At 41.1% G+C, this 26,587-nt stretch overlaps 1 protein-coding gene across 1 annotated transcript; it reads left to right on the forward strand.

The window, feature by feature from the left end:
• Positions 1 to 210: 210 nt before the first annotated feature.
• LOC148121511 (disks large homolog 5-like) lies at positions 211 to 26,410 on the forward strand. Its single transcript, XM_087908701.1, has 9 exons — positions 211 to 257; positions 2,779 to 2,902; positions 17,418 to 17,643; positions 18,510 to 18,660; positions 21,823 to 21,972; positions 22,815 to 22,998; positions 24,175 to 24,290; positions 25,419 to 25,515; positions 25,685 to 26,410. Exons 1-8 carry the CDS (start codon positions 211 to 213, stop codon positions 25,504 to 25,506), a joined length of 1,086 nt encoding a protein of 361 aa, XP_087764827.1. The 3' UTR covers positions 25,507 to 25,515; positions 25,685 to 26,410.
• The last annotated feature ends 177 nt before the right edge of the window (positions 26,411 to 26,587 follow it).

The raw sequence follows: 26,587 nt of genomic DNA on the forward strand, positions 1-26,587 counted from the left end.
ACAAGCAAACCTGTGGATCCAGATGGTCAATGGCTTGATGAGGCTGGTCAGCTCCAGGGGCAAAGGCAAAGAAAGGCTGTGTAGCCACAGGAGGTGCCCAGCAGGCAGCACATGGGGCCCCAGGAGTGCCATGTCCTCTGCTCCCCAGGGACCTAGAGCTGTCACTGTAGCCTCTGCCAAGAAAGCTGCAGGTAGTGGGGGCCTGAGACCATGAAGACCTTTGAGGTGAAGAAGCAGGAGCTCTGGGGCTGCTTGAGGTAAGTAGGGCTGTGTGGCAGCAACTGCTTCTCCAGACTCCCACCCCCCGAACCAAGGATCTGGTGGTGGTCAGACCTGAAGTCCCAGAAACTGAGCCTGTGGTGTACCTCATGTGAACCTAGTCAAGAGCAAACTCTGCAAGATTCTGAACCCAAGGCCCTACATTCCCCATCGCACAGAGGTCCTGCTGTAGGAGCTGAGGATGAAATGACAGCACGGGTCTTAGGGGCAGAGTCCAATCATAGAAAGCTTGGCACAGCTCCAGATTGTACTAGGGGGTCAAGCAAGGCTGCTCAACTCATCCAAGCCCTGAGCAAACCGGCACTTTTCGCCTTATTTGAAAGTGAGCTAGGTTTGGAGGAGTCCCTGGAACAGGAAGGCCGGGCTCAAGCGAGCTTAAATAACTGGCAAGGAGCAGGCAGGCATGGCTAGTTCGCTTGCAGAACCCAGGAGGAGGGAGGAGGCTGCAGCTTGAAGTGATGGCAGAGGAGAAACTAGAGCTCAGCTCTGGGCTCTGGCCCTGTGACCCCCTCACCCTGTGCCAGCCAGCACTGCAGAAGCCGTGTCATCTGTGTATTAAACATGGTGGTTCCTTTTATTTCAACTCTAACTACTCTAGAAATTGTCACCATCATTGTTTTCTGTGTTTTTGAATAACATCATATAAAATGAGTTCTTTAATTTTCCATGTGTTTATAAAAACAAATTTATACTTAAGCTGGCCTTGAAGAGAAGCATAAAAATTACCAGACCCAAAAAGATGAATATGGTATGTACTCACTCATTAGTGGATTCTAGCCATAACAAAGGACACTGAGCCTATAGTTCATGATCCTAGAGAACCTAAGTAATAAGATGAACTCAAAGAAAAACATATAATTATCCTCCTGGAAATTGGAAGTAGAAAAGATTGCCGGGCAAATACTGGGAGCATAGTGGTGGGGTTGTGTGGGGGGGAGGGGAGAGAAGGAAAGAGAAGAGAGAAGGGGAGGATTGGGGAGAGCTTGGGGAGTGGGATGGTTGAAATGGAGGAAGGGTGGATATAGAAGCAAGGAAGAAGATTTCTTAATTAGGGGAGCCATTTTAGGGCTGGCAAGAGACTTGGCTCTAGAGGGGTTCCAAAGTGCACATGGGGATGTCCCCAGCTAGGTCCTTGGGCAGTAGAGGAGAGGGTGCCTGAACTGGCCTTGTCCCATAGTCCAACTGATGACTGTCTTGAACATCACCATAGAACCTTCGTTTGGCTATAGATGAAGACAGAGACAGAGACCCACATCGTAGCACTGGACTGAGATTCAAATGTCCAGATGAAGAGCAGAAGGAGGGAGAATTTGAGCAAGAAAGTCAGGACCGTGAGGGTTGCATTCACCCACTGATTCAAGGGGACTGAGAACACAGTTATAAAATATCCCACCGTCACAGACCTTATTACTGAATAGCACTGGCTAGACCCATTCCAGAGTATGGAAGAGATTTTACCCATCATTTTCTTACTTCAGACCTGTCTTATTTAAAATGAATTCTCCTGACATGTTGAGGCAGGTATGGAGCTTTCAGATGACAACCTTGTAAAGGGCAGTAATGGTTGAAGAACAAACATTTCAAAAAGATTTCTATTCTGAAATGAACTCTGTGATTAGCACTGTCAGTAGCTGAGGTTGTTGGGATAAATTAATATAATTAAATAAAAGGCTAAATTCTGTTGTGTGAGTTGTACTTGGTGGTGATTAACACCTTGGGAGGTCTTCAGAGCACAAAGTCTGGGTTCTAGGTATGTTTAATGTTAATGGCCTGCTGTGGGAGGTCCTTCTGTCTATGTGTTGCTTTTATTAGTTAATGAATAAATAACTGGCTTTGCCTATAGAATGGGAGGAGGAAGACAGAGTCAGAGATAGACACCATGGAGCTGCTGGTGGAGATAGACTTGCTGAAACTTTGCTGGTCGGCTACGACCTCGTGGTGATATAAAGATGAACAGAAATGGGTTAAATTAAGATGTAAGAGTTAGCCAATAAGAAGCTAGAGCTAATGGGTCAAGCAGTGCTTTAATTAATATGATTTTCTGAGTGGTTATTTTGTAGCTGGGTGGCTGGGATGAACAAGTGACCCTTTCCCCAACAGTGGCCTGATTATAATGCTTTTCCAGAATAAACTCTAGCTCTGAGATGGCTTTCCAGATTATCAAGCAGCGGCTGTTTATGAAAGTCTATCATGTACCAGTGGTGACCCTTGGTCTCGGTCTCATGTATTTTCTGTGCTGATGGCTTGGAAAACTTGATGAATCAACCACAAATCAGAAAATTGTGACATCTCAATCTTCACTGCATTTTCTGTTAGGGCAAAGTCTGAACTGAATGTGTGTTCTCTGGTTTCTGAAAAGAAAGGGCCATTTCTGAAAAAAATTCAAGGAAAGAAAATGAAGCAGAATTTTGATGCATTTGCCAAGTAGGATGCAAAATAGCTCGAGATTTGCAAAGCATGATTCTGTTTCCAGTGTTACTGTGAGGGGATCTCCAGTAGGTACAGTGACGTTAAAGCATACCTTTGCGATGCCACCATCACCTGTGTGCTGATGGCTCCTATGTACTGGTTGGGTCCGGAACTTGAACCTCAGATTCACATGCTGCAGCACCCCAACTCTGGAGTAAACCCCTTATGAACTGTTATGGCCTTCCTTGCTGAAACTTCTCTAATGACTCCCATCATGGTCAGAACAGAGTGGGCTCATTGAACCTGTTTGCCTACAAACCCCTCCTGTGTTAGCTAATCTTTACTGCAAATACCAAACAACATAAAGGAAAATGGACACTATTGTCTTCATTACTGAAACCCAACTCATTTTTATTTTAAGATACTTTCCCTTGCTGTTTTGCTTCCTGTGCCCATAGTGTCCTTCCCTTCCTCCACCATCTTCTTATTTATCCTTCTCTGTGGTGGCTTCAATGAGAATGGTCCCCAGAGGCTCATGTATTTGAAATCACTGTCTCCAATTAGAGAACTCTTTGGGGAGGATTAGAAGATGTGCCCCTATTGGGAGAGGCGTGGTCTTGTTGGAGGAGGTGTGACCTTGTTGGAGGGAGGAGTGTCACTTTCTTAACTTTGGTTACAAATTTTAAGTCTATTTTCATAGATTATTTACAGATCTTTTAACCAATCCCAATGTATTTAGAAATCATTTGATAAAAATTTTGCATAGTAGTCTTAATAAATTTGAGAGCACAAAACAAAGAAATTAACGATATAGGAAATGGTTAAGAAGAGAAAGTCGGCACCATGTGGAAGAACAGTCCCCAGCAGCCAGCAAACAGGTGAGAGATCTGCCTGCAGTCTGTTCCTACAGCACCACCCACTGGATTCTGTTTCCACAAGACACACTCTGCTGCCCAACCCAATAACTTAATCATGCTCCCTCTGGACAGCACTCCCCCAAACTCCAGCAAACTTCATAGGCACAGGCAAATTCACACCAGATGGAAGAACAGGTGAGTGACTTGCCACCCAACTGATCTGTTCCAAACTCCAGAACATATGACCCAGGACACACTTTGTGCCCTTTATCTTCAGATATCAGTACCAGCAAGGGTGTGAGCCCTGCCCCCAACTCTGATGGAACTCCACTGCTCTGGAGCAGTACCCAGCTTAAGGGCAGCAGGTGAGAGACCTGCCTGCAGACTGCCTCCTCAAACCCACTGGATTCTGTTCCACCAAGAGCCACTCCACCACCAAACTCCACTGTGATGATGATTTAAAAGAAAATGCCCCCCAATAAGATTAACATTTTTAGGAAGTGTGGCCTTGTTGGGGTACGTGTAGCTTTATTGAAGGAAGAGTGTCACTATGGGCATGGGCTTTGAAGATGATTTTTTATTGAGTTTGACTCAGTGTGACAGTCTGTCAACTTCCTGAAGCGTCTGGGTCTAGATGTAGGACTCTCAAATCCAACACCATGTCTGCCTGCTAGCCACCATGCTCTCCATCATAATGATAAAAAACTGAATCTCTGAAACCATTGTGAGCTACTCCAATTAAGTGTTTACTTTATAGTAGAAGCTGTGGTCATGTTGTCTCTTCACAGTAAAAGAATCCTGAAATAAGACCCCCACCCACCTCATCAACCTCAACATGTCAAGCCTTTCTTTCAACTACAGCAGACCCCATAAACACAGGCAAGCCCACACCAATTGGGAGAACAGCATAGTCCGTAAGGCAGGCAAAACCAACGTCAGACAGAACAAGAGGATACACTGGGTTTAGGGACCCAAACCCCCACAAACCTCAGTTGATAAAATCCTACAGGACATGGAGGCCTGCCAATTACCAGAACCCTTGTTCATTCAGTCCAGAAGACAATAAAGAAACAAATAATAAAGAAAAAAAAACATTCATCCAACAAACACAGCACAAAAATCAACACTCATGTCTATGATCATCCCAAACCCAAATGGGTAAATGTCAGTGCAAGAACACATTCAATTCAATGTTGGGCAATATGACACCACTAGAACCCATTGAACCTACAGCAGTAAGACCTGAACATTCCATCACAGCTGAAGCACAAGAAAGTAACCTTAAAACCAGATGTATGAAGATGATATGTGGCTCTTAAAGAGAAAATGAAAAATTCACTTAAAGAAATCTCAGAAAGTATATTCTTTCCTATTTTGGTGGAGTGATCTATAGATGTCTGTTAAGTTCATTTGATTCAATACCTCCAATAAATCTCTTATTTCTCTGTTTGGTTTCTGTCTGATTGACCTGTCCATTGGTGAGAGAGGAATGTTGAAGTCTCCTACTATTAGTGTGTGTGGTTTGATGACTGCCTTGAGTTCTAGAAGAGTTTCTTTTACATATGTGGGTGCCGTTATATTAGGGGCATAGATATTCAGGATTGAGACTTGTTCCTGTTATGAGTATGAAATGTCCATCTCCATCTCTTCTGATTGATTTTAGTTTGAAGTCGATTTTGTTAGATATTAGAATGGCCACACCTGCTTGTTTCTTAGGTCCATTTGCTTAGAAAACCTTTTCCCAACCCTTTACTCTGAGTAGGTATCTGTCTTTGTGGTTGAGGTGTGTTTCTTGTAAACAGCAGAATGTTGGATCCTGTTTTCGCATCCAATCTCTACGTCTGTGCCTCTTTATAGGTGAATTGAGTCCATTGATATTAAGTGATATTAATGACCAGTGGTTGTTGACTCCGGTCATTTTTTTGGGGTAGTAGAGTGTATGTGTTTTCCTTCTTTGAGTTGTGCTTGTGAAGGGTCGCTAGATGTCAGACCCAAAATGAGGAATATGATATGTATTCACTCATAAATGGATTCTAGCCATAATTAAAGGTCTTTGAGCCTATTATTCATGATCCTAGAGAGGCTGGATAGGAGGGTGAACCTGAAGAAAATTCAGGTAGTTTTCCTCCTGGAGACTGGAAATAGACAAGAGAACCAGCTAACCTCGGGTGCATGGGGGGATAGGAGGGTTGTTGGAAGGGGAGAGGGTTAGAGAGAAGGGAGCAGGGGAGGAATGGGGAATGCTCGGGGGACTGGAAGGGGGAAATTGAGGAAGAATAGATATGGGAGAAGCAGAAGGAAAGAGAATGTGAGCAAGGAAGGCAAGATCAGAGGGAACCCTATGGCGATAAAGACGGAGACCCACATTGGAGCACTGGACTGAGTCCCCCAAGGTCCAAATGAGGAGCAAAAGGAGGAAGAACATGAAAAAGGAAATCAGGACTGCGAGGGGTGCGATCACCCACTGATACAAGGAGACTGATCTAATGAGAGTTCACCAAGACCAGTTGACTGGGACTGAGCGAGCACGTGATCCAGCCAGATTCTCTGAATGAGGCAGGATTCTCTGAATGTGGCTGGCCTGGATTCTTTCTGAAAAGCCAGTGACAATGACACTGGGACTTGTTTCCTCTGCATATACTGGATTTTTGGGATCCAGTCTGTTTGGATGCTCACCTTCTTTGACCTGGAGGGACAGGGGAGGAGCTTGAATTACCCACAGGGCGGGAGACCCTGACTGCTCTTGGGGAAGGAGAGGGAGGAGGGGAGGGAGTGGGGGGAGTGGGAGGGGGTTGGGAGGAGGGTCGGAAATGGAGACTTTTGTATTTTAATAAATTTTGAGAAAAAAAAGAAATCTCAGAAAAAGAAAACAAAATTGGAAGGAATCAACTAACCCATTAAAATGCCAATATATAGCAATCAAAGAGCTGCAGGAAACTGTTAAGGCTTGAAAACTGAAATTGAAGAAAAAAAGAAAACACAAACTGAGGGAATTCTGAAATTGAAATATCTGGCTAAATAAACAGGAACGATGCAAGCATCACTAACTGAATACAAGAGTTGGGAGAGAGAATCCCAGACATTGAAGATATGATAGAGGAAACAGATTTATTGGTCAAATAAAATGTTAAATCCAGGAAATTCCTAAAACAGAAGATCCATGAAATTTGGGACACCATGAAAAGACCAAACCTAAAAATAACAGGGATATAAGGAGGAGAGAGATTCCAGTTTAAAGGCCCAGAAGATATATTCAATAAAATCAGAGACAAAAACTTTCCCAACATAAATAAAGACATACCAATGAAAGCTCAAGAAGCTTATGGAACACCAAATAGACTGGACCAAAAAAGTCCACATGCACATAATAATCAAAACACTAAACATGCAGAGTAAAGAAAGAATATTAAGAGCTACAAAGGAAACAGGCCAAGTGGCATATAAAGGCAGATCTATCAGAATTACACCTGACTTCTCAGTGGCAAATCTGAAATCCAGAAGGTCCTAAACAGACATTTTGCAGACCATAGATGCTAACCCAGAATAATTTCCAAGCAACACTTTAAATCACTATAGGCAGAGAAAACAAGATATTTAATGACACAGCCAGATTTAAACAATACATATCCACAAATCCAGCCCTACAGAAACTACTCTAGCACAAGAAAATTTGTTGTACCCACAAAAACACAGGCAATAGATAATCTCACACCATAAAACCTGAAGGGAAGCACACAGACAAATATACACACACATGCACCCACACAAACACACTATCACCACCACCATCAAAAACAAAAAATTAACAGGAATGAACAATCACTGATCATTAATAGCTCTTAATATCAATGGACTCAGGTTGTCAGTAAAAAGGCACAGGTTAATAAAATGGATGTGAAAACATGTTCTATCCTTCTGGTGCTTATAAGAAGCACACCTCAACTTCAAAAATAGACATTGCCTCAGAGGGAATGGTTAGGAAAGATTTTCCAATCAAGGGACCTAAGAAGCAAGCCAGAGTAGCTATCCTAATAACTAACTAAATAGACTTCAAAGTAAAATCAATCATAAGAGATGGAGAAGGACATATATATATATATATGTACATATATATGTATGTATATACATACATATATATACATACATACATACATATGTGTGTGTTTGTGTGTGTAAAAATCTATCAAGATTAATTCTCAATTCTCATATTATCTATGTCCCAAATTCAAGAGCACCCATATCTGTAAAAAAAATTACTAAAGTTTAATTAACACATCAAATCTCACACACTAATAGTGGGAGACTTCATCAACCCACTGACATCAGTGGAAAAGTCAGCAAGACGGAAATTTAACAGAGAAATAAGGGAACTAACAGATGACTCAAATGGACATAACAGACATCTATAGATCGTCTCACCCAAACACAAAAGAATACAACTTCTTCTCAGCAGCCTATGGAACCTTCTCTAAACTGACCACATGTTCAGTCACAAAGAAAATCTCAACAGATGCAAATTTTGGAATATCCTACTGTATCTTATCAGATCTCATGGCTTAAAGTTAGAGTTTCACAACAACACAATCTAAAGAAAGACTATGGAGGAGAAGAACCTTTCAGACTGGTGAGTGGGTGCCATCCTTGGTAGAGCAAAACAACCAGGAAAGGAGCTCTGGGCCCCTTCAGCTCCTGCCACAGGGGCTTCTCTGTTCCACACATCCCTGCCCCCTCCAAGCCTGCCCTATTGTCTATGAGGTCCTTGGCCCAGGAAGAGTTCCTTTTCCTGCACTGAGGCTACCCACCCAGAGGGGTGAGGGTGCACCCATCTGGCCTGATGGGAGTTCAGGGCAACTCCAGCTCCTGCTGCAGGGGCTTCTTGACTCCCCACAACCCTCCCCTCCCCACCAAGTTCGCCCTTTTGTCTGTAGGGATTCTTTGATCTCCAAGAGTCCTGTCCCTGGTTTCACTAAGCCTGCAAGAAGCAAGCTAGGCCTTTTGTCTGCGAGGACCCTGGTCAGCAAGAGGCCCTGATCTTGTACCAGAAGATCCATCTGAGAGCATTTGAAGGAAGACATGGGCAGACACCAATGTAAAAATTCCTCCAACAATCTGAAAAACACCACGATAACACCAGAAACCAGCGAACATACAGCAGGAAGACTTGAACACTCGAATCCAGAAGGAATAGAAAAAATAGACATTATGAAAGTGATAGATTCCCTTAGACAGGATGTGAAAAACTCTCTTAAAGAAATGAATAATAAGAATAACAAAAAATTTGAAGAAATGAATAAATCCTTAAAAGATACTCTAGGAAACCAAGAAAAAACAATGAAATGGAAAATGGAAACACTTCAAGACTTGAAAACTGAAATGGAGGCAATGAAGAAAACACAAACCGAGGGCTGGCTGGATATGGAAAATCTAGGTAAATGAACAGAGACTACAGAGACAAGCATAAACAACAGAATACAAGAGATAGAAGAAAGAATCTCAGATGCTGAAGACACTATAGAGAAAATAAATGCACTGATCAAAGAAAACAGCAAATCCAACAAATTCTCATCACAAAACATCCAGGAAACCTGGGACACAATGAAAAGACCAAACCTAAGAATAATAGGGGTAGAAGAAGGAGAAGAATTACAGCTCAAAGGCCCAGAAAATATATTCAACAAAATTATAGAAGAAAACTTTCCCAACCTAATGAAGGATATTACTATGAAGGTTAAAGAAGCATACAGAACACCAAATAGAATGGATCAAAAAAATCCCCTTGTTATATAATAATCAAAACACAAAACGTACAGAATAAAGAAAGTATAATAAAAGCTGCAAAGAAAATATGTCAAGTAAATTATAAAGGTAAATTGATCAGACTTGCAACGGACTTTTCTATCGATACCATGAAAGCCAGAAGGTCTTGAATAGATGTGCTGCAGAAACAAAGAGACCATGAATGCAAGCCCAGACTGCTATACCCAGCCAAGCTTTCATTCACCATCAATGGAAAAAACAAAATATCCCAGGATAAAAACAAATTTAAAGAGTACATAGTCACAAATCCAGCCTTACAGAAAGTAATAGAAGGAAAATCACAAACCAAAGAATCCAACAATGCCCACAATAACTCAGACATCTACTAACTCTTCACCAGCACAACTCAAAGAAAGGAAACACACAAACTCTACCACCAAAGAAAGAAAAAAATAACCGGAGTTACCAACCACTGGTCATTAATATCACTTAATATTAATGGACTCAATTCACCTATCAAAAAAGACAGGCTAAGAGATTGGTTACGAAAACAGGATCCAATATTCTGCCGTTTACAAGAAACAAACCTCAACCACAAAGATAGACATGTACTCAGAGTAAAGGGTTGGGAAAAGGTTTTTCAATCAAACAGACATAAGAAACAAGCAGGTGTGGTGATACTAATTTCTAACAAAATTGACTTCAAACTAAAATCAATCAGAAGAAATGGAGATGAACACTTTATACTCATAACAGGATCAATTCATCAGGATGAAGTCTCAATCCTGAATATCTATGCCCCTAATATAAAAGCATCCACTTATGTAAAAGAAACGTTACTAGAACTCAAGGCAGACATCAAACCCCACACACTAATAGGAGGAGACTTCAACACTCCTCTCTCACTAATGAACAGGTCAATCAGACAGAAACCTAACAGAGAAATAAGAGAATTGATGGAGGTAATGAATCAAATGGACTTAACAGACATTTATAGGACATTCCACCAAAATGGGAAAGATTATACCTTCTTCTCAGCATCTCATAGAACCTTCTCGAAAATTGACCACATACTCAGTAATAAAGCAAACTTCCACAGATCCAAGAAAATATTAGTAACCACCTGTATCTTGTCAGATCACCATGGATTAAAGTTAGAACTTAACAATAATTCTACCCCCAGAAAGCCTACAAACTCATGGAAGTAGAACAGTCAACTACTGAACCACCCCTTGGTCAGGGAAGAAATAAAGAAAGAAAGTAAAGTCTTCCTAGAAATCAATGAAAATAAAGACACAACATACCCAAACCTATAGGAAACTATGAAAGCAGTGATAAGAGGAAAGTTCATAGCTCTAAGTGCCCACATTAAAGAAACAGAGAAAGCTCACATTGGAGACTTAACAACACAGCTGAAAGTTCTAGAAAAAAAAGAAGAAGACTCACCAGGAGGAGTATAAGACTGGAAAAAATCAAACTGAGGGCTGAATTCAACAAAACTGAAACACAGAATACAATCCAAAGAATCAATGAAACAAAGAGCTGGTTCTTTGAGAAAGTCAACAAGATTGACAAACCTTTATCCAAACTAATCAAAAGGCAAAGAGAGAACATGCAAATTAACAAGATCAGAAATGAAAAGGGGGACATAACAACAGACACTGAGGAAATTCAGAGAAGTATTGGGTCTTACTCCAAAAGCTTATATGCCAAAAAGTTGGAAAATGTAAAAGAAATGGACTTGTTTTTAGATAAGTACCATTTCCCAAAATTAAATCAAGACCTGGTGAACAATTTAAATAGACCTATAAATCGTGAGGAAATAGAAGCTGTCATAAAAAACCTCCCAACCAAAAAAGCCCAGGACCTGATGGTTTTAATGCAGAATTTTATCAGAACTTCCAAGAAGAGCTGATACCTATACTCCTTAATGTGTTTCACATAATAGAATCAGAAGAGTCATTGTCAAACTCTTTTTATGAAGCTGCAATCACCTTGATCCCAAAACCACACAAAGACCCAACCAAGAAAGAGAAATACAGGCCAATCGCACTCATGAACATCGAATCAAAACTTCTCAATACAATTCTGGCAAACAGAATCCAAGAACACATTAAAAAAAATAGCCATTACGATCAAGTAGGCTTTATCCCAGAGATGCAGGGCTGGTTCAACATAAGAAAATCTATTAATGTAATCCATCCTATGAATAAACTGAAAGAAAAAACCATATGATCATTTCATTTGAAGCGGAAAAAGCATTTGACAAAATGCAACACCTGTTTATGATAAAGGTTTTGGAGAGGTTAGGGACACAAGGATCATACCTAATTATAATAAAACAATATATAGCAAGCCAACAGCTAATATCAAATTAAATGGAGAGAAACTTAAAGCCATTCCACTAAAATCAGGAAAAAGACAAGGCTTTCCACTCTCACCATATCTCTTCAACACAGTTTTTGAAGTTCTAGCAATAGCAATAAGACAACATAAGGAGATCAAGGAGATTCAAATCAGAAAGGAAGAAGTCAAACTTTCATTATTTGTAGATGATATGATAGTGTACATTGTGACCCCCGAAACTCTACCAAAGAATTCCTACAGCTGATAAATGCCTTCAGTGATGTGGCAGGATACAAGATCAACTCCAAAAAATCAGTTGTTCTCCTATACACAAAGGATAAAGAAGCAGAGATGGAAATCAGAGAAGCATCACCTTTTACGATAGCCACAAATAGCATAAAATATCTTGGGATAACTCTAATCAAGGATGTGAAAGATCTATTTGTCAAGAACTTTAAGTCTTTGAAGAAAGAAATTGAGGAGGATACCAGAAAATGGAAGGATCTCCCTTGTTCTTGGATTGGGAGGATCAACCTAGTAAAAATGGCAATTCTACCAAAAGCAATCTACAAAATCAATGCAATCCCCATAAACATCCCAATAAAATTCTTCACAGACCTTGAGAGAACAATAATCAACTTTATATGGAAACACAAAAATCCCAAGATAGCAAAAAACAATCCTATGCAATAAAAGTACTTCTGGAGGCATTACCATCCCTGACTTCTAACTCTATTACAGAGCTACAGTAATGAAAACAAATTTGTATTAGCATAAAAACAGAGATGTTGACCAATGGAATCAAATAGAAGACCCAGATATTAATCCCAGTAGCACAGACAATAGGAATAACAATGAATACATGCGACCTCCTGAAACTGAGAAGCTTCTGTAATTCAAAGGACACTGTCATTAAGACAAAAAAGCAGCCTACTGAATGGGAGAAGATCTTCACCAATCCCGCATCAGACAAAGGTCTGATTTCCAAAATATATAAAGAATATATATATATATATATATATATATATATATATATATATATATATATATATCTCAAGAAAATAGACATAAAACTCTAATTAAGCCAATTAAAATATTGGGTACTGAACTCAACAGAGAATTCTCAACAAATGTTCAAATGACCATAAGACACTTAAGGTCATGCTTAACCTCCTTAGCAGTCAGGGAAATTTAAATCAAAACAACTTTGAGATACCATCTTACACTGGTCAGAATGGCTAAAATCAAAAACACCAATGATAGCCTATGATGGAGAGGTTATGGAGTAAGGGGAACAATCATCCATTGTTGGTGGGAATGCAAACTTGTGCAACCACTTTGGAAATCAGTGTGGAGGTTTCTAAAGAAACTGGGAGTCAACCTACCTCAAGATCCAGCAATTCCACTCTTGGGAATATACTCAAAAGATGCCCAATCATACTACAAAAGCATTTGTTCAAGTATGTTCATAGCAGCACTATTTGTCATAGCCAGAATCTGGGAACAACCTAGGTGCCCCTTAATAGAAGAATGGATAAAATATGTGTGGCACATATATACTTTAGAGTTCTATTCAGTGGTAAAAAAGAATGATATCTTGAACTTTGAATGCAAATGGATGGAAATAGAAAATACTATCCTGAGTGAGGTAACCCAGACACAAAAAGAGGAATATGGTATGTACTCACTCATAACCATAAACAAAGGACATTGAGCCTATAGTTCGTGATCCTAGAGAAGCTAAATAAGAAGGTGAACCCAAAGAAAAATGTATAGTTATTTTTCTGGAAATTGTAAGTTGACAAGATCATTGGGCAAAAGGTGGGAGCAGGTGGGTTGAGGTGGATTGGGGAGAAGGGGAGATGAGGAGAGAGAAGGGAAAAAAGGGAGGATTGGGGAGAGCTTAGGGGAATGGAATAATTGAGATGGAGGAAGGGTGGATATGGGAGCAGGGAAAAAGTTATCCTAACCAAGGGAGCCATTTTATGGTTGGCTAGAGTCTTGGCTCTAGAGGGGTTCCCAGGTGGCCAAGGCAATTTACCCAACTAGTTCCATGGGCAGAAGAGGAGAGGGTGCCTGTACTTACCTTATCCTATAGCCACACTGATGAATATCTTACATATCACCATAGAACCTTCATCCAGCTATGCATGGAGATAGAGACAGATACCCACATGGAGCACTAAACTGAGCTCCCAAGGTCCAAATGAGGAGCAGAAGGATGGAGAACATGAGCAAGAAAATCAGGACCGGGAGGGGTGCATCTACCCTGTGAGACAATGGGACTGATCTAATGGGAGCTCACTAAGGCCAGCTGGACTGATCAAACTGAACTCTCTGAATGTGACTGAATATTAGGGCTGACTGAGAAACCAAGAACAATGGCACTGAGATTTGATTCTACTTTATGGACTGGCCTTGTGGGAGAATAGTCTGTTTGGATGCTCACCTTACTAGACCTGGCTAGAAGGGGGAGGACCTTGAACTTCCTACAGGGCAGGAAACCCTGTCTGCTCTTAGGACTGGAGAGGGACGGGAAGAGGGATTGAGAGGAGTTAGAGGGAAATGGGAGGAGGGGAGGAGATGAAAATTTTTAATAATTAAATAAATAAATAAGTTAAGAAGGAAAGGAAGGAAGGAAGGAAGGAAGAAAGGAAGGAAGGAAGAAAAAGAAAGAAAGAAAGAAAGAAAGAAAGAAAGAAAGAAAGAAAGAAAGAAAGAAAGACAGACAGACAGACAGACAGACAGACAGACAGAAAGACTATGGACTCTTGGCAACTGAACAACTCTCAACTGAATTACCACAGGGTCAACTAACAAATGAAGAAAGAAATTAAAGACTTCCCAGAATTTAACAAAAAACGAATTCACAAATTAACCAAATTTATGGGACACTATGAAAGCAGTGATAGGAGGAAAGTTCATAACACTGAATGCCTACATAAAGACCTTGGAGAAATCTCACCCTAGTGACTTAACAGCACCACTGAAAGTTCTAGAACCAAAGGAAGGAAATTCACACAAGTAGAGAAGATGGCAGAAAGTGAGGCTGAAATCAATAAAATACAAACAAAGAAAACAACACAAAGAATCAATGAGACAAAGATTGGTTCTTTGAGAAAATCAATAAGATTGACAAACCCTTATCCAAACTAAATAAAAGGCAGAGAGAGAACATCCAGATTAAAAAGATCACTTACATAACAATAGACACTAAGGAAATCAAGAGAATCATTAGGTCATACTTTAAAGACCTGTACTCCCAAAATTGAAAAACATACAAGAAATGAACAATTTTCTTGATAGATAACACATACCAAAATTAAATCAAGACAAGATAAAAAATTGAAATATATCCATAACCCTAAGGAAATAGAAGAGGTCATTAAAGGTCCTCTAATGAAATAAAGCCCAGGGACAAATGGTCTCAGCACAGAATTGTACAGGAATTCCAAAAAAGAGCTAATACCAATACTCACCAAACTGCTCACAACAGGAGCAGAAGAAACAACGACAAAGTCTTTTTTGAGGCTACAATTAGACTAATACCCAAGCGACACAAAGACGCAATACAAAAAAAAAAGAGAGAGAGAATTACAGACCTATTTCCCTCGTGAATCTTGATGCACAATTATTCAACAAAATACTGGGAAATTGAATCTACACATCAAAAATTCCACTGTGTTGTAGTATTCTTCATCCCAGAGGTGCAGGGATGGTACAACATGCAAAAATCTGTCAATGTAATATACCATATAAAGAAACTGAAAGACAAAAACACATGATAATATCTTTAGTTACTAAACAAAAGCCCTTGAGAAAATCCAATACCCCATTATGATGAAGGTCTTTAAGAGACCATTCCTAAACATAATAAAGGCAATGTAGAACTAGCCGACAGCCATCATCAAATTAAAGAGAGGCAAAAATCAAAGCAATTCTGCGAAAATCAGGGACAAGGCTAGACTGTACACTCTCTCCAATTCTGTTCAATAGAGTACTTGAAATTCTACCTAGAACTATAAGAAAGCTGAAGAAGATCAAGGGAATACAAATTGGAAAGGAAGAAGTCAAAATATCATTATTTGCAGAAAATATTATAGTACATATAAGTGACCCCAAAAATTCTACCAGGGAACTCCTACAGCTGATAAACACTTTCAGTGATGTGACTGGATATAAGATTAACTAAAAAGATTATAGCCCTCTTGTTTATACATGATAAATGGTTTGAGTAAAAATTCAGAGAAAGAGTTAACACCCATTACAACAGACACAAATAATATAAAATATCTTGGGGTAACTCTAACCAAGCAAGTGAAAGACATGTATGACAAGAACTTTATGTATTTAAGAAAGAAATTGAAGAAGATATTAAAGAGTGGAAAGACCTCCCATGTTCATTGACCAGTAGGATTAGCAAAGTAAAAACAGCAATCTTACAAAAAGCAATCTACAGATTCAATACACATCAAAATTCCAACATAACTTTTCACAGACCTCAAAAAACAATACCCAAGAACATGTGGAAAAGCAAAAAAAATAGTTTAGCAAAAAGTCCTTTACAATAAAGAAACTTCCAGTTGTATTGCCATCACTGACTTCAAGCTCTATTATAGAGCTATAATGATAGATACAGCTTTGTATTAGCATAAAAATAGATAGGTAAATCGATGAAATAAATTGAAGACCCTGATGTAAATTCACACATACAGGAACAACTTATTTTGATAAAGAACCCAAAATTATACAATGAAATAAAGAAAGCATCTTCAACAAATGCTGTTGGCATAGTGGATGTCAGCATGCAGAAGAATGCAAATAGATTCTTATCAATCACCCTGAACAAAACTCAAGTCCACGTGGATCCAAGGCCTCAATATAAGTCCAGGTACACTGAACCTGATAGAAGACAAAAAGGGAAGTGCCTTGAACACTTTGGAACAGGAGACAACATCCTGAATAGAACACGAGTATCACAGACACTGAGATAAAAAATTAATGAATGTGACCTCCAGAAAATGAAAATGTTCTGAGAGGTGAAAGAAACCATTAGAAAGACAAAACAGTACCCTACAGGATGAGAAAATACCTTTATAAATCATACAGCTGACAGAGGGTTGATATCCAAAATATATAAAGAACACAAGAATCTAGACATTAAAATAACAAACCATCCAATTAAAACATGGGGTACAAATCTAAACAGAGAATTCTCAAGAGAAGAATCGCAAATAGCCAAGATACAGTAAAGAATTGTTCAACATCCTTAATCATCAGAGAAATGCAAATCCAAAGAACTCTGAGATAATATCTCACCTGTCAGAATGGCCAATATCAGAAATATTTTATCTACTGGTACTGTAATATCTATAGGCTCTTCATCAGGAAGTTTTTTTTAACCAGGAAGTTTTTAAAGAAGATTCCTCCCTATCATTAAGTGTATACTTCCCTGAAAATAGGGAGATGTTGGTAGTTGTGGAGAATTGTAACAGCCATAAATTCCTATAATACCATTACCTTGTGGACATATAATTTTAGTAGGAGATAAGAGTCTGTTTCCCGCTTGGGAAGTACCAAGAAATTTCGAATCAATAAGAGAGAATTTTGAAGAAGGGGGTGCTTAAGGTTTGCCTTGTGTCCCAGAAGATTCCTGGGAAGAGAAATCAGACTCCAGGCAAGTGATGAGGAAAGCTGGTTAGCAGGGAGGCAATGTTATTTCCCCATGACATCAGCAGTCCCTTCCCTGGACATTCTATTGTATCCTAGAGACCCCTGGAATCTTCTGATGTCATCTGTGTTGTAGCAACACCAACTGCCCTTGGAGAGTTTCTTCAGTGCCTTTACGGTTTACCCATGATCATGTTGGCAAGACTGAGGCATCTTGTAGGGAGAGAGAATGGAGAGGGAAGCGAGACCAGAGAGAGGCAGAAGAAAGATGACCTTGAGCCTCAGTGTAAACCATCAAGAAACAAATGGTTCAGAGGAAGGCGACGTAAGTCCTGGGCATAAGGTGGAGAGCTCCCTGAAGGAGGTGGGCTTTTGGTAGCATTTCCAGTAATAGGGCATAGGAACTGAGGTTTGGGGTAGCAATTAGACTTCTCTGGAAGACATGGCTCCTGAAAGTCAATGATTCCAGGATAACAATCTGTCTCAACTAGAAGCCAGGAACCGGTAAACAAAATCTTTATGCTGGGAACTTTTGGCATTCAGTCTCACAGGAGGATAAAGGGTTGATGAGGAACCAGCATTAAAATAGGACCAGCATAAGAAGGGACAAGTAAGTGTGCCCAGATCAAGACAGGGTATTACTGTACTCCAACACCAGTGGGTACTGTCCACCTTTGTGTGCCCTGAGTTGGCAGTGAGGTGACATGGTGCTTCTGGTGACCATGCTCTGCTCCTATATGGCTTCTCCCTTTATAGCCATGTGCTTAGATGACCTCTTTGGATATTTGAGAAATCTCTAAATGATCAGAGTGACTGAACTATGCTAATTTTTTCTGACTTGGAAACCCACAACATTGTGGACTCTTTAGCCAAGTTGAATGGAGACTCTACAGTTGTGAAGGGGCCTGAGGAGGTTCTTCCTTTGTTTACCTGATGCACTAGGCGGGCAGAGGAAAGGAGCTGGCTGAGACACCCAACTCCCTTCATTAATGAGAGAGCTGAGATCCCATGCAGGGACATCTTAAGCCTGGGTCAGATTCTACTGACTTGTTACTGGTTTGACCAGTAACATAAAAGTTATGTTACTTTTTTTAAAAAGTTTCCTCAAAGGTTTGTTTAGGGCTCAGAGTCATCTGTCCATCCTCTATGTGTTGTCACAATGCAAGTTCACTGTTGTTCATCTACCCACAGGGTCCGCTGGAGAACAACCATCTCCCCAAACCGTCCTCACCAAGAAGCAGAAGGTGAAGAGTCTGACCACTCAGCTACAGCAAATGACCAGAGAAAGAAATGAGCTACGGGATCACCTGATCTCCATCACTGAAGGACCCATGGACAATAGGTATTCCTTGTTTCAAATTCCATATTGATTGTCTTGTTTCCACACTTTCACCCTAAATTTATTTCATCTTAGATTTGGGCTCTGAGAGACTGCACCTTCAGGGTGTCTCTTGGCTCAGCACCATGCCTTTATGCTTCCCAGAAGAACAACCCGGGCAGGAGTGAGATGGGAACATAGACTATTCTGCTTCCTCCAAATGGATGCCAGAGCCTGAGTCACATAACTAAGAGATCGAGGCAGTACAGTGTGAGTTCCCTGCATGCACTTGTAGAGACCCTGTCAAATGGTAGCTTGTGTAAGAAGTTACCTGATGTTATTTTTTGTTTGCCTGTCAAGACATTGTGTGCTGGATGCTCCAAGTAGCAGCTGGAGAGGTCTGGTCCCACATTTTAGGACTGCAAGGCCTGGTATTGATCCCTGCTTCTTTTGGTTCTCTCTGAGATGGCGCACCTATATGCATTCATTTAGCATCCCATTGATAGCTCTCTTTCTTTCCCTCTCTCTCTCTCTCTCTCTCTCTCTCTCTCATACACACACACACACACACACACACACACACACACACACAGGCATAAAACACACACGTGTGTTGCATATTTGTCTGTGTGTTTGTACGTTTGTGCATACTTTTCATCTAGACCCTGTAGTCGGGGGTCCGAGGGTGGGTTGACAGTTGCCTGTCTCACAGTTCCCAGGTGATCCCCGCAGTGAGTATTGAGAGCTCCGCTTGGAGCATTACAGTTGTCAGTGTGCTCACCTTGGTGCCATACAGATATCCCCTTGGGGAGTTTATAAACCTATCATGACACTGAATGTCATCCTCAGAAATGCTCATGATGTGATTATGGCCTCCACTGTGACAGACACCAGGCGTGAGAATTTATGTTTGAGATAGGATAAACATCATCACAAGTTTGCAGGACACAGACCTGTGGTGTAAACACTAGGGAACTCCTTTTGTGTTTTTTATTGTGCTGTGCATTTTCTCTGCTCCCCGCCCTTTATCCCCTCTCCCATTATACCCTCCCAGTCCCCCGCATGCTCCTAATTTACTCCTGAGATCTTGTCTTTTTCTCCTTCCTATGTAACTCCATGTATGTCCCTCTTAGGGTTCTCTTTGTTGTCTAGGTTCTCAGAGGTTGTGGACTGTAGGGTGGTTTTTCTCTTTGTTTTATATCTGAGCATCACATATGAGTGCTTATATATTATTTTTTCTGGGTCTGGTTTACCTAACTCAATATGATTTATTCTAGATCAACTCATTTTATGCAAATTTCTAGATGTCATTATTTTTTTACCACTGAGTATTCTTCATTGTGTAAAAGTACCACACTTTATCCGTTCTTTGGTTGAGGGGCATCTAGGTTTTTTCCCATGTTCTGGTTATTACAAAAAAATGTTGCTATGAACATGGTTGAGCAAAAGTCCTTGTGGTATGATTGAGCATCCTTTGGGCATATGTTCAAGAGTGGTAATGCTGAGTCCTGAACTAGATTTATTCCCAGTTTTCTGAGAAACCGCCACACAGATTTCCAGAGGGTTTATATAAGTTTGCATTCCCACCAGCAATGCAGGAGTGTCCCCCTTACTCAGCATCCTCCCCAGCATAGGCTATCATTGGTGTGTTTTATCTTAGCCATTCTGACAGGTGTAAGATGTTATCTCAGACTCATTTTGATTTGCATTTCTCTAATGGCTAAGGATGTTGAAAATTTTCCTTAAGTGTCTTTTGGCCATCTGAGATTCTTCTGTTAAGAATTCTCTGTTTAGATCTGTACACATTTTTTAATTGGATCATTTGGAATTTTGATGTCTAATTTCTTGAGTTCTTTATATATTTTCTACATCAGTCCTCTGTCTGATGTGGGGTTGGTGAAAATCTTTTTCCATTCGGTAGGCTGTTGTTTTGTCTTATGACCCTGTCCTTTGCTTTACAGAACCTCTCAATTTCAGGAGGTCCCATTTATTAACTATTTCTCTCAGTATCTGTGCTACTGGATTTTATATTTAGGAAGTGCTCCTCTGTGCCAATGTGTTCAAGTGTACTTCCCACTTTCTCTTCTATGAGGTTAAGGGTGGTTGTTTTAATGTTGCGATCTTTGATCCATTTGGACTTGAGTTTTGTGCAGGGTGATAGATGTGGGTCTATTTGTACTCTTCTACATGTTGATATCCAGTTATGCCAGCACCATTTGTTGAAGATGCTTTTCTTCCATTGTAAAATTTTCGTTTCTTTGTCAAATGTTAGGTGTCCATAGGTATGTGAGTTAATATCAGGATCTATGAATTGATTTCAACGTCCACCTGTCTATGTTTATGCCAACACTAGGCTGCTTTCATGACTCTAGCTCTAGAGTAAAGTTTGAAGTCAGGGGAGGTGATGTCATCAAGTTCCTTTATTACACAGGATTACTTTGGCTATGCTGGGTTTAGTGTTTTTCCATATGAAGTTGAGAATTTTTCTTTCAAGGTCTGTGAAGAATTTTGCTGGGATTTTGATGGGCATTGCATTGAAGTTTTGCTTTTGGTGAGATTGCCAGTTTTTCTGTTAATTCTACCTACCCAAAAGCATGAGAGATCTTTCCATTTTCTGGTGTCTACTTCACTTTATTTCTTCAAAGACTAAGAGTTCCTTTCATACAAGTCTCATTTGCTTGGTTAAAGTTACCTCAAAATATTTTATGTTGTTTGTGCCTGTCGTGAATGGTAATGTTTCTCCGATTTTTGTTCAACCTATTTATCATCCATATAAAGGAGGGCTACTGATTTTTTTAGTTAATCTTTTATCCTACTACATTACTGAAGGTATTTATGAGTTGTAGAGTCCCCTGCTAGAATTTTTGGGGTCACTTATGTATACTATCATATCGTCAACAAATAGTGAGAATTTGACTTCTTTATTTCCTATTTGTATCCCTTTGAACTAGAGAACATCTTAGTTATTTTAGCCAGCCTACTGAGAGAGCTCATGTAGCCACCATCTGCCATCTAAACACATAGCGTCTGCTGGCCTAGGGTCAAAATAGCAAATTTAATAAGCACCAGAAGTTCCCAGTACACAGGAAACAGGATGTGACATCCATTTGTGCTGCCTTAGTCTAGAACACAGCCTGAATTCATGTGATCTGTGAGGATTTTGTTCAAGGAGTTCTTTGATTTCAGGACCAGACCCTACTGTAAGCCAAATCTTTTATTTGAGAACCTGAAGAGGAAGCATGAGAGGGTCATGTCAGACTTGCAGCGCTTGGAGGATGAGAAGAATGAAGTCACAGCAGAATTCAATGAGCTTGCCAAGGAGTCATTCTTCTATTGGTAAGTGCCTGTCGTACAAGGGTCCACAGCATTGTGGAATGGCCATCTCTGCCTTTCTTTGACTCTGGACTGTGGGGTCTATGGCTCTGGTTCCAGCCTTTCTGCCTTTTAACAAGCAGCTCTTGGATTTGTGTCTCTTGCACTCGGTTTTGCTAATTGTGAAAGAGCCTATGAGTTGCACCCAGCCCTGTATGGTCATACTTAGTAGCCTCTACACCAGTGGATCTCAAGTTTCCTAATGCTGTGACCATTTTCATACAATTCCTCATGTTTTTGTGATGTCCATCTGTAAAATTATTTAAGCTGCTATTCTATAACTATAATTTTGCTACTGCTATGAAGCATAATGCAATATCTGTTGTGTAGGGATATCTAAAATACCTCTTCTGTAAAAGAGTAATTCCATCATAAAAGAAGTTATGACTCATAGGTTAGAACCCCTTCTCTAGATAGAAGAAAAAATTGCAACATGAGTGGTGTATCAGGGAGGGTCTCAGGCAGGGTCCTATTGCCATGGACCTCTCCACCACTTGGATCTCTAACCCTACATCAGAAGGTATTTGTCCCTTTCCTGGTGATGTTGACCCATTTACCACGGTCAGGTAAAAGCAGGTGGGGACGCCTGTTTTTTTAGTAGAGATTGTTAGATTTCTTTGGTTGTTGGAGTTTTCAAAAGTAGTTTGATTTTTCTGGAATTCTCTGTTCTCTACTTTTGGCCTTTTAGGACTTTTGTCTCTGTCTCCATCAGAAACCTGGGGCCAGTGGGTTTGATGGGGTATGGAGGCAGGGGTGGCAAGAGAAGGATGGCAGGGGCTAACGATGCAGAGGGTGCATCCTTCCAGCAATCTGCAGTACCAGCTCCTGATGGAGAAGTATCAGATGGAGGATAAGGTGGACTCGCTGAAGCAGGAGAGCAAGAAATTGCTGGAGTATTGGGTCCTGCTGCAGAAGCACTTGGAGGATTTGCACTTGGTCGTTCCAGACCAAGAGGAAGAGAACAGAGACCTGCAGATCCAGGAGCATCAGGTAGGGATAAGCAGCTGGGTCAGGGTTAGGTCCAGCGCCATTTTCTCGTGTAATATTAGCTTAGCTACCCATCAACCCACTTGTGCTTCAACACATCACTTCATTTGTCCACACATTCACTCCTCACCACTTTCATGTCTGCTTGTTCATTTCTGTGTTCATGCATCAGTGCTTCTGGGTGTGAGTCTCTTGTGAGAATCAAATGGCAAACAACCCCTATTGCTCTGCTTGAAGCTGCAGTCCAATGAGGGAGGTGGGGTGATCACACATCACACACCTACAGGTCAGTATGATGGGAGGGGTGCTATGTACACACTTGAGGGAATGAGTTCTAGGACCTGTGCCTCCTTTACTTTACAGGGTTCATATGACATCATGGCAGGGTGGGGCCAGCTTGCAAGGAGAAGAGCCCCCAGCCAGTGTCTAATGAGTGATTCCCTTTGTCGCCTTTTTGGGTGACATACGAGCTTTCTTCCTCCTATTCTCTTCTTCTAAGGTGGTCTCTTTATCATGCCCAACACCTGATTTACACTGACAGGAAGCTCTGTGGGAGTTTTCCAATCAGTGTTTTCTATGTGTCTCCTGGACACGTTCTCCCTTCACGGAACTTAACAGTATGGAACTGACCTGCTGTCAGGGATGTGGAAAGGGAGAGTTGCGGTGGGAGATCTAAGACTTCCAAACCAAAAGCTCTTCAACCACCTCAACATAGTCTGGCCAAGTAGAACAAAACAGCCTGTACAATTTTAGTCCCAGGAGATGGGGAGCAGAGTCACCAGACTCTTCTGAAAGAGCTGTGCTCCCAGTCTAAACTCACATGTTCATCTAGCTAGCATGATACCATTTTATCCCCCACCTCATTGTTGTCTCTCTCTCTCTCTCTCTCTCTCTCTCTCTCTCTCTCTCTCTCTCTCACTCTTTCTCTCCATCTCTGTGGGTTTGGATGTCAGTGAGTGATACCATGCACCATGCATATGGATGGCAGCTAGAGAAGACCACTAGGTTTGTCAGTCTCTACCCTGAAACAGGCATCCTTCCTTCCAAGAAGCTTGCTGTTTTAGTGGAATGACTGACCAGCAAGCTCTTTGGACCCTCTGTGTATGCTCGCACTTACGTAAGAGAATATTCTTGCCTATGCTCAACTCTTCACTAAGGGCACAATTTTCTAATGAACAGGAGAAGCAGAGACTGGAGGAAAGTCTGCAGTCCCCAGTGAAGCAGAGGGAGATCGTCAACCAGGAAAAGAACTTGGCAGGAAATCTGCAGCATCATGTGACTGTCTCCCAGATGAGGTTTGAGACTAGGCTGGGAGTTGGTAGTTGGGTGCAGGTGTGGCTCTTCTACCTGGGAACTTTGCCTTTTGTGGGCTTTGCCTATGGGCAATGCTCCCAGTCATCACCAGGGAAATAACACTTCAGAGTATTGTGCTGGTCCAGGGAAGAAGAACTTCCCTCTAGGAATAAATGTGCTTGATATTCAGTGTGTCTGCAGAATTGTGTTCCCCACACTCCCTTCTGAGTTCTCTGGTTTATTCCAAGACAGCTTTTCTTGAAATCACAGAGCTCTGCATTCTTTGGCCTCGACAGCCTTGGGCAGTAAAGGTGTTACTTACCATGCTGAATAAAATGACATTTTTACTGAGGGTTGAGAGTCCAACCCTTGGTCAATATTAGATGTAACACTGGCTGTCTTTATTCTTTGAGCTCATGCCATATAAAATGTTTTATGGATTTAATAGGTTTAGTCATTGACAGGAAGAACCCAGACAGATGTCTCTGCTGCAGGATTAATCAAAATTTCAGAGATTGTTGGGCAAAGAAATTCTCTAGAGAACCAGAATATAGATTCCAAGTTGGAGTCCTAAGGAAAACAAGGGTATTATCTTTAATTAACGAGTCCCTGAAGGTCCCTTGTTCTCAGTTACACATCTCAGGAAAGGTGGCTCCACCATGACAGGCTCCATATTTCATATTGCCTGGGCACAAGGTTCCTTCCAGTAGGAGGCATGAGCATGCTCCACGATGTTGTCCCATTGTCTAAGCTGCAAGGCTGTGTTCTGTCTCTAAAATGAGGTGTTCCATGAGCACATCCACATGAACACTGTGTGTTTCTCTGCTATGCTGTCATCCATGCCTTTAACAGACTATTACTTTGGTCATGATGATGTCACTGGACTGCAGGAGAAAGTCCTGTCCTCTCTCATAGCACACAGTACATACCACACCCATAGCAACTTGTGACACTTGTTAAAGGCTGGAAGAAATCCCAGGCCCAGCTGCTCTGTGACTTTCCTTTCTTAGGGATACGACCAATCACAACTGTCAAAAGATCAGTGTTGAGTGCCAGGCACAATTTAGTTTTTGTGAGGTCACAGCTTGGCAGCTGACATGGCAGATCCCCTAACTGCCTTCCTCCTTCAGGTCAGAGAATCTCCAACATGAGCTGGAGCAAACCTCTACACAGGATGAGAGCCTCCCGCAAACAGAGCTGCTGCAGCAGGAGCACTAAGGGGCACAGGCAAGTGAGCCACCATTGCATCCCATCCCAGCACCTGTGGGACTTCTGGGGTGGATGTTCTTCCTTGACTCTGACTTCCTATGTATGAATAGACCGTGGTTGTGTCTAGCCTGTGTTCGGATCCAGATTAAGGAGTTTCTGAATCTGATCGACTTTTCTTCTCTCACAGCACCCTTCAGAGGACTTAGGAGGCCAAAAGAAGTCACAGACAACCCAAACCCATTGCTCCACTATAAGATCAAGACCTCCTCAGACCAAGACATGTCTTTCTAACTGTAGACTCAGCATTGAGGCAAATATCAACCTCCTTCCTATAGGTGATCTATCCCTAATCTGAGCCTTGTGCCTGTTGGCTCACTGCTTCTGGAGTAAAAACCCTCAGAAAGAAGCTTGGCATACAGAACACCCCATCAAGAGTGATGAAGAAGCCGACATCCCCCAGAAAGTGAGGCACAGCAGCAAGGAGGGAGGATATCGCTCTGCCCAGTTACTCTGAAAACTTGTGGCAGAGAAGGAGTCTAAGATAACTGGGCGCTTGACGTTCAAAGCCCCAAAGTGGCCTGGCTGCACTTGTCTTGAAAAGATTATGACAATCTGTGCCTACCTTTCTATTTGTGCCCAAAGCTGGCCACAGGGTGGAACCATGCTACTCAGTCTGCACGAAGAAAATGTTCTTTAGTGTAAATTTCTTTGCTTGATTTTTGGGTTTAGGTTTGTTTGCATTAAGATTTTTGTTTTCTTTGTTTTCATTTGAGGTTTAGATATGTCTTGGTTCTATAGTTCTTGTTTTTCATTTGATATTTGCTAAGGCTGTATATACTGCATCCCCTCTTTAAAAACCCCACTGAGTCAAATGACTGTATTTTCATAAATAAAAAAGCAATTTCTAACTCTTCATTCTTTTTTTTTTGAAAGTAATTTTATTAAATTATAAAGAGTTTCCATTTACGCCCCTCCTCCCAACGCCCTCCCACTCCCCCACTCCCTCTTCTCCTCCCTCTTTGTCCCCAAGGGCAGTCAGGGTCTCCTGCCCTGTGGGAAGTCCAAGTTCCTCCCCCCTCCCTCCAGGTCC

This window comes from Myodes glareolus, chromosome 7 (assembly GCF_982192425.1).
Source record: "Myodes glareolus chromosome 7, mMyoGla1.1, whole genome shotgun sequence".
NCBI lineage: Eukaryota > Metazoa > Chordata > Mammalia > Rodentia > Cricetidae > Myodes > Myodes glareolus.

Excerpts from the sequence above, each read along its gene's own strand:
- LOC148121511 (XM_087908701.1), top strand. The coding sequence starts at position 211 with ATGAAGACCTTTGAGGTGAAGAAGCAGGAGCTCTGGGGCTGCTTGAG. Across the intron at positions 18,661-21,822 it reads GAAGGACCCATGGACAATAG|GACCAGACCCTACTGTAAGC; the intron begins GTATTCCTTGTT and ends CTTTGATTTCAG. Across the intron at positions 22,999-24,174 it reads TGCAGATCCAGGAGCATCAG|GAGAAGCAGAGACTGGAGGA; the intron begins GTAGGGATAAGC and ends TCTAATGAACAG.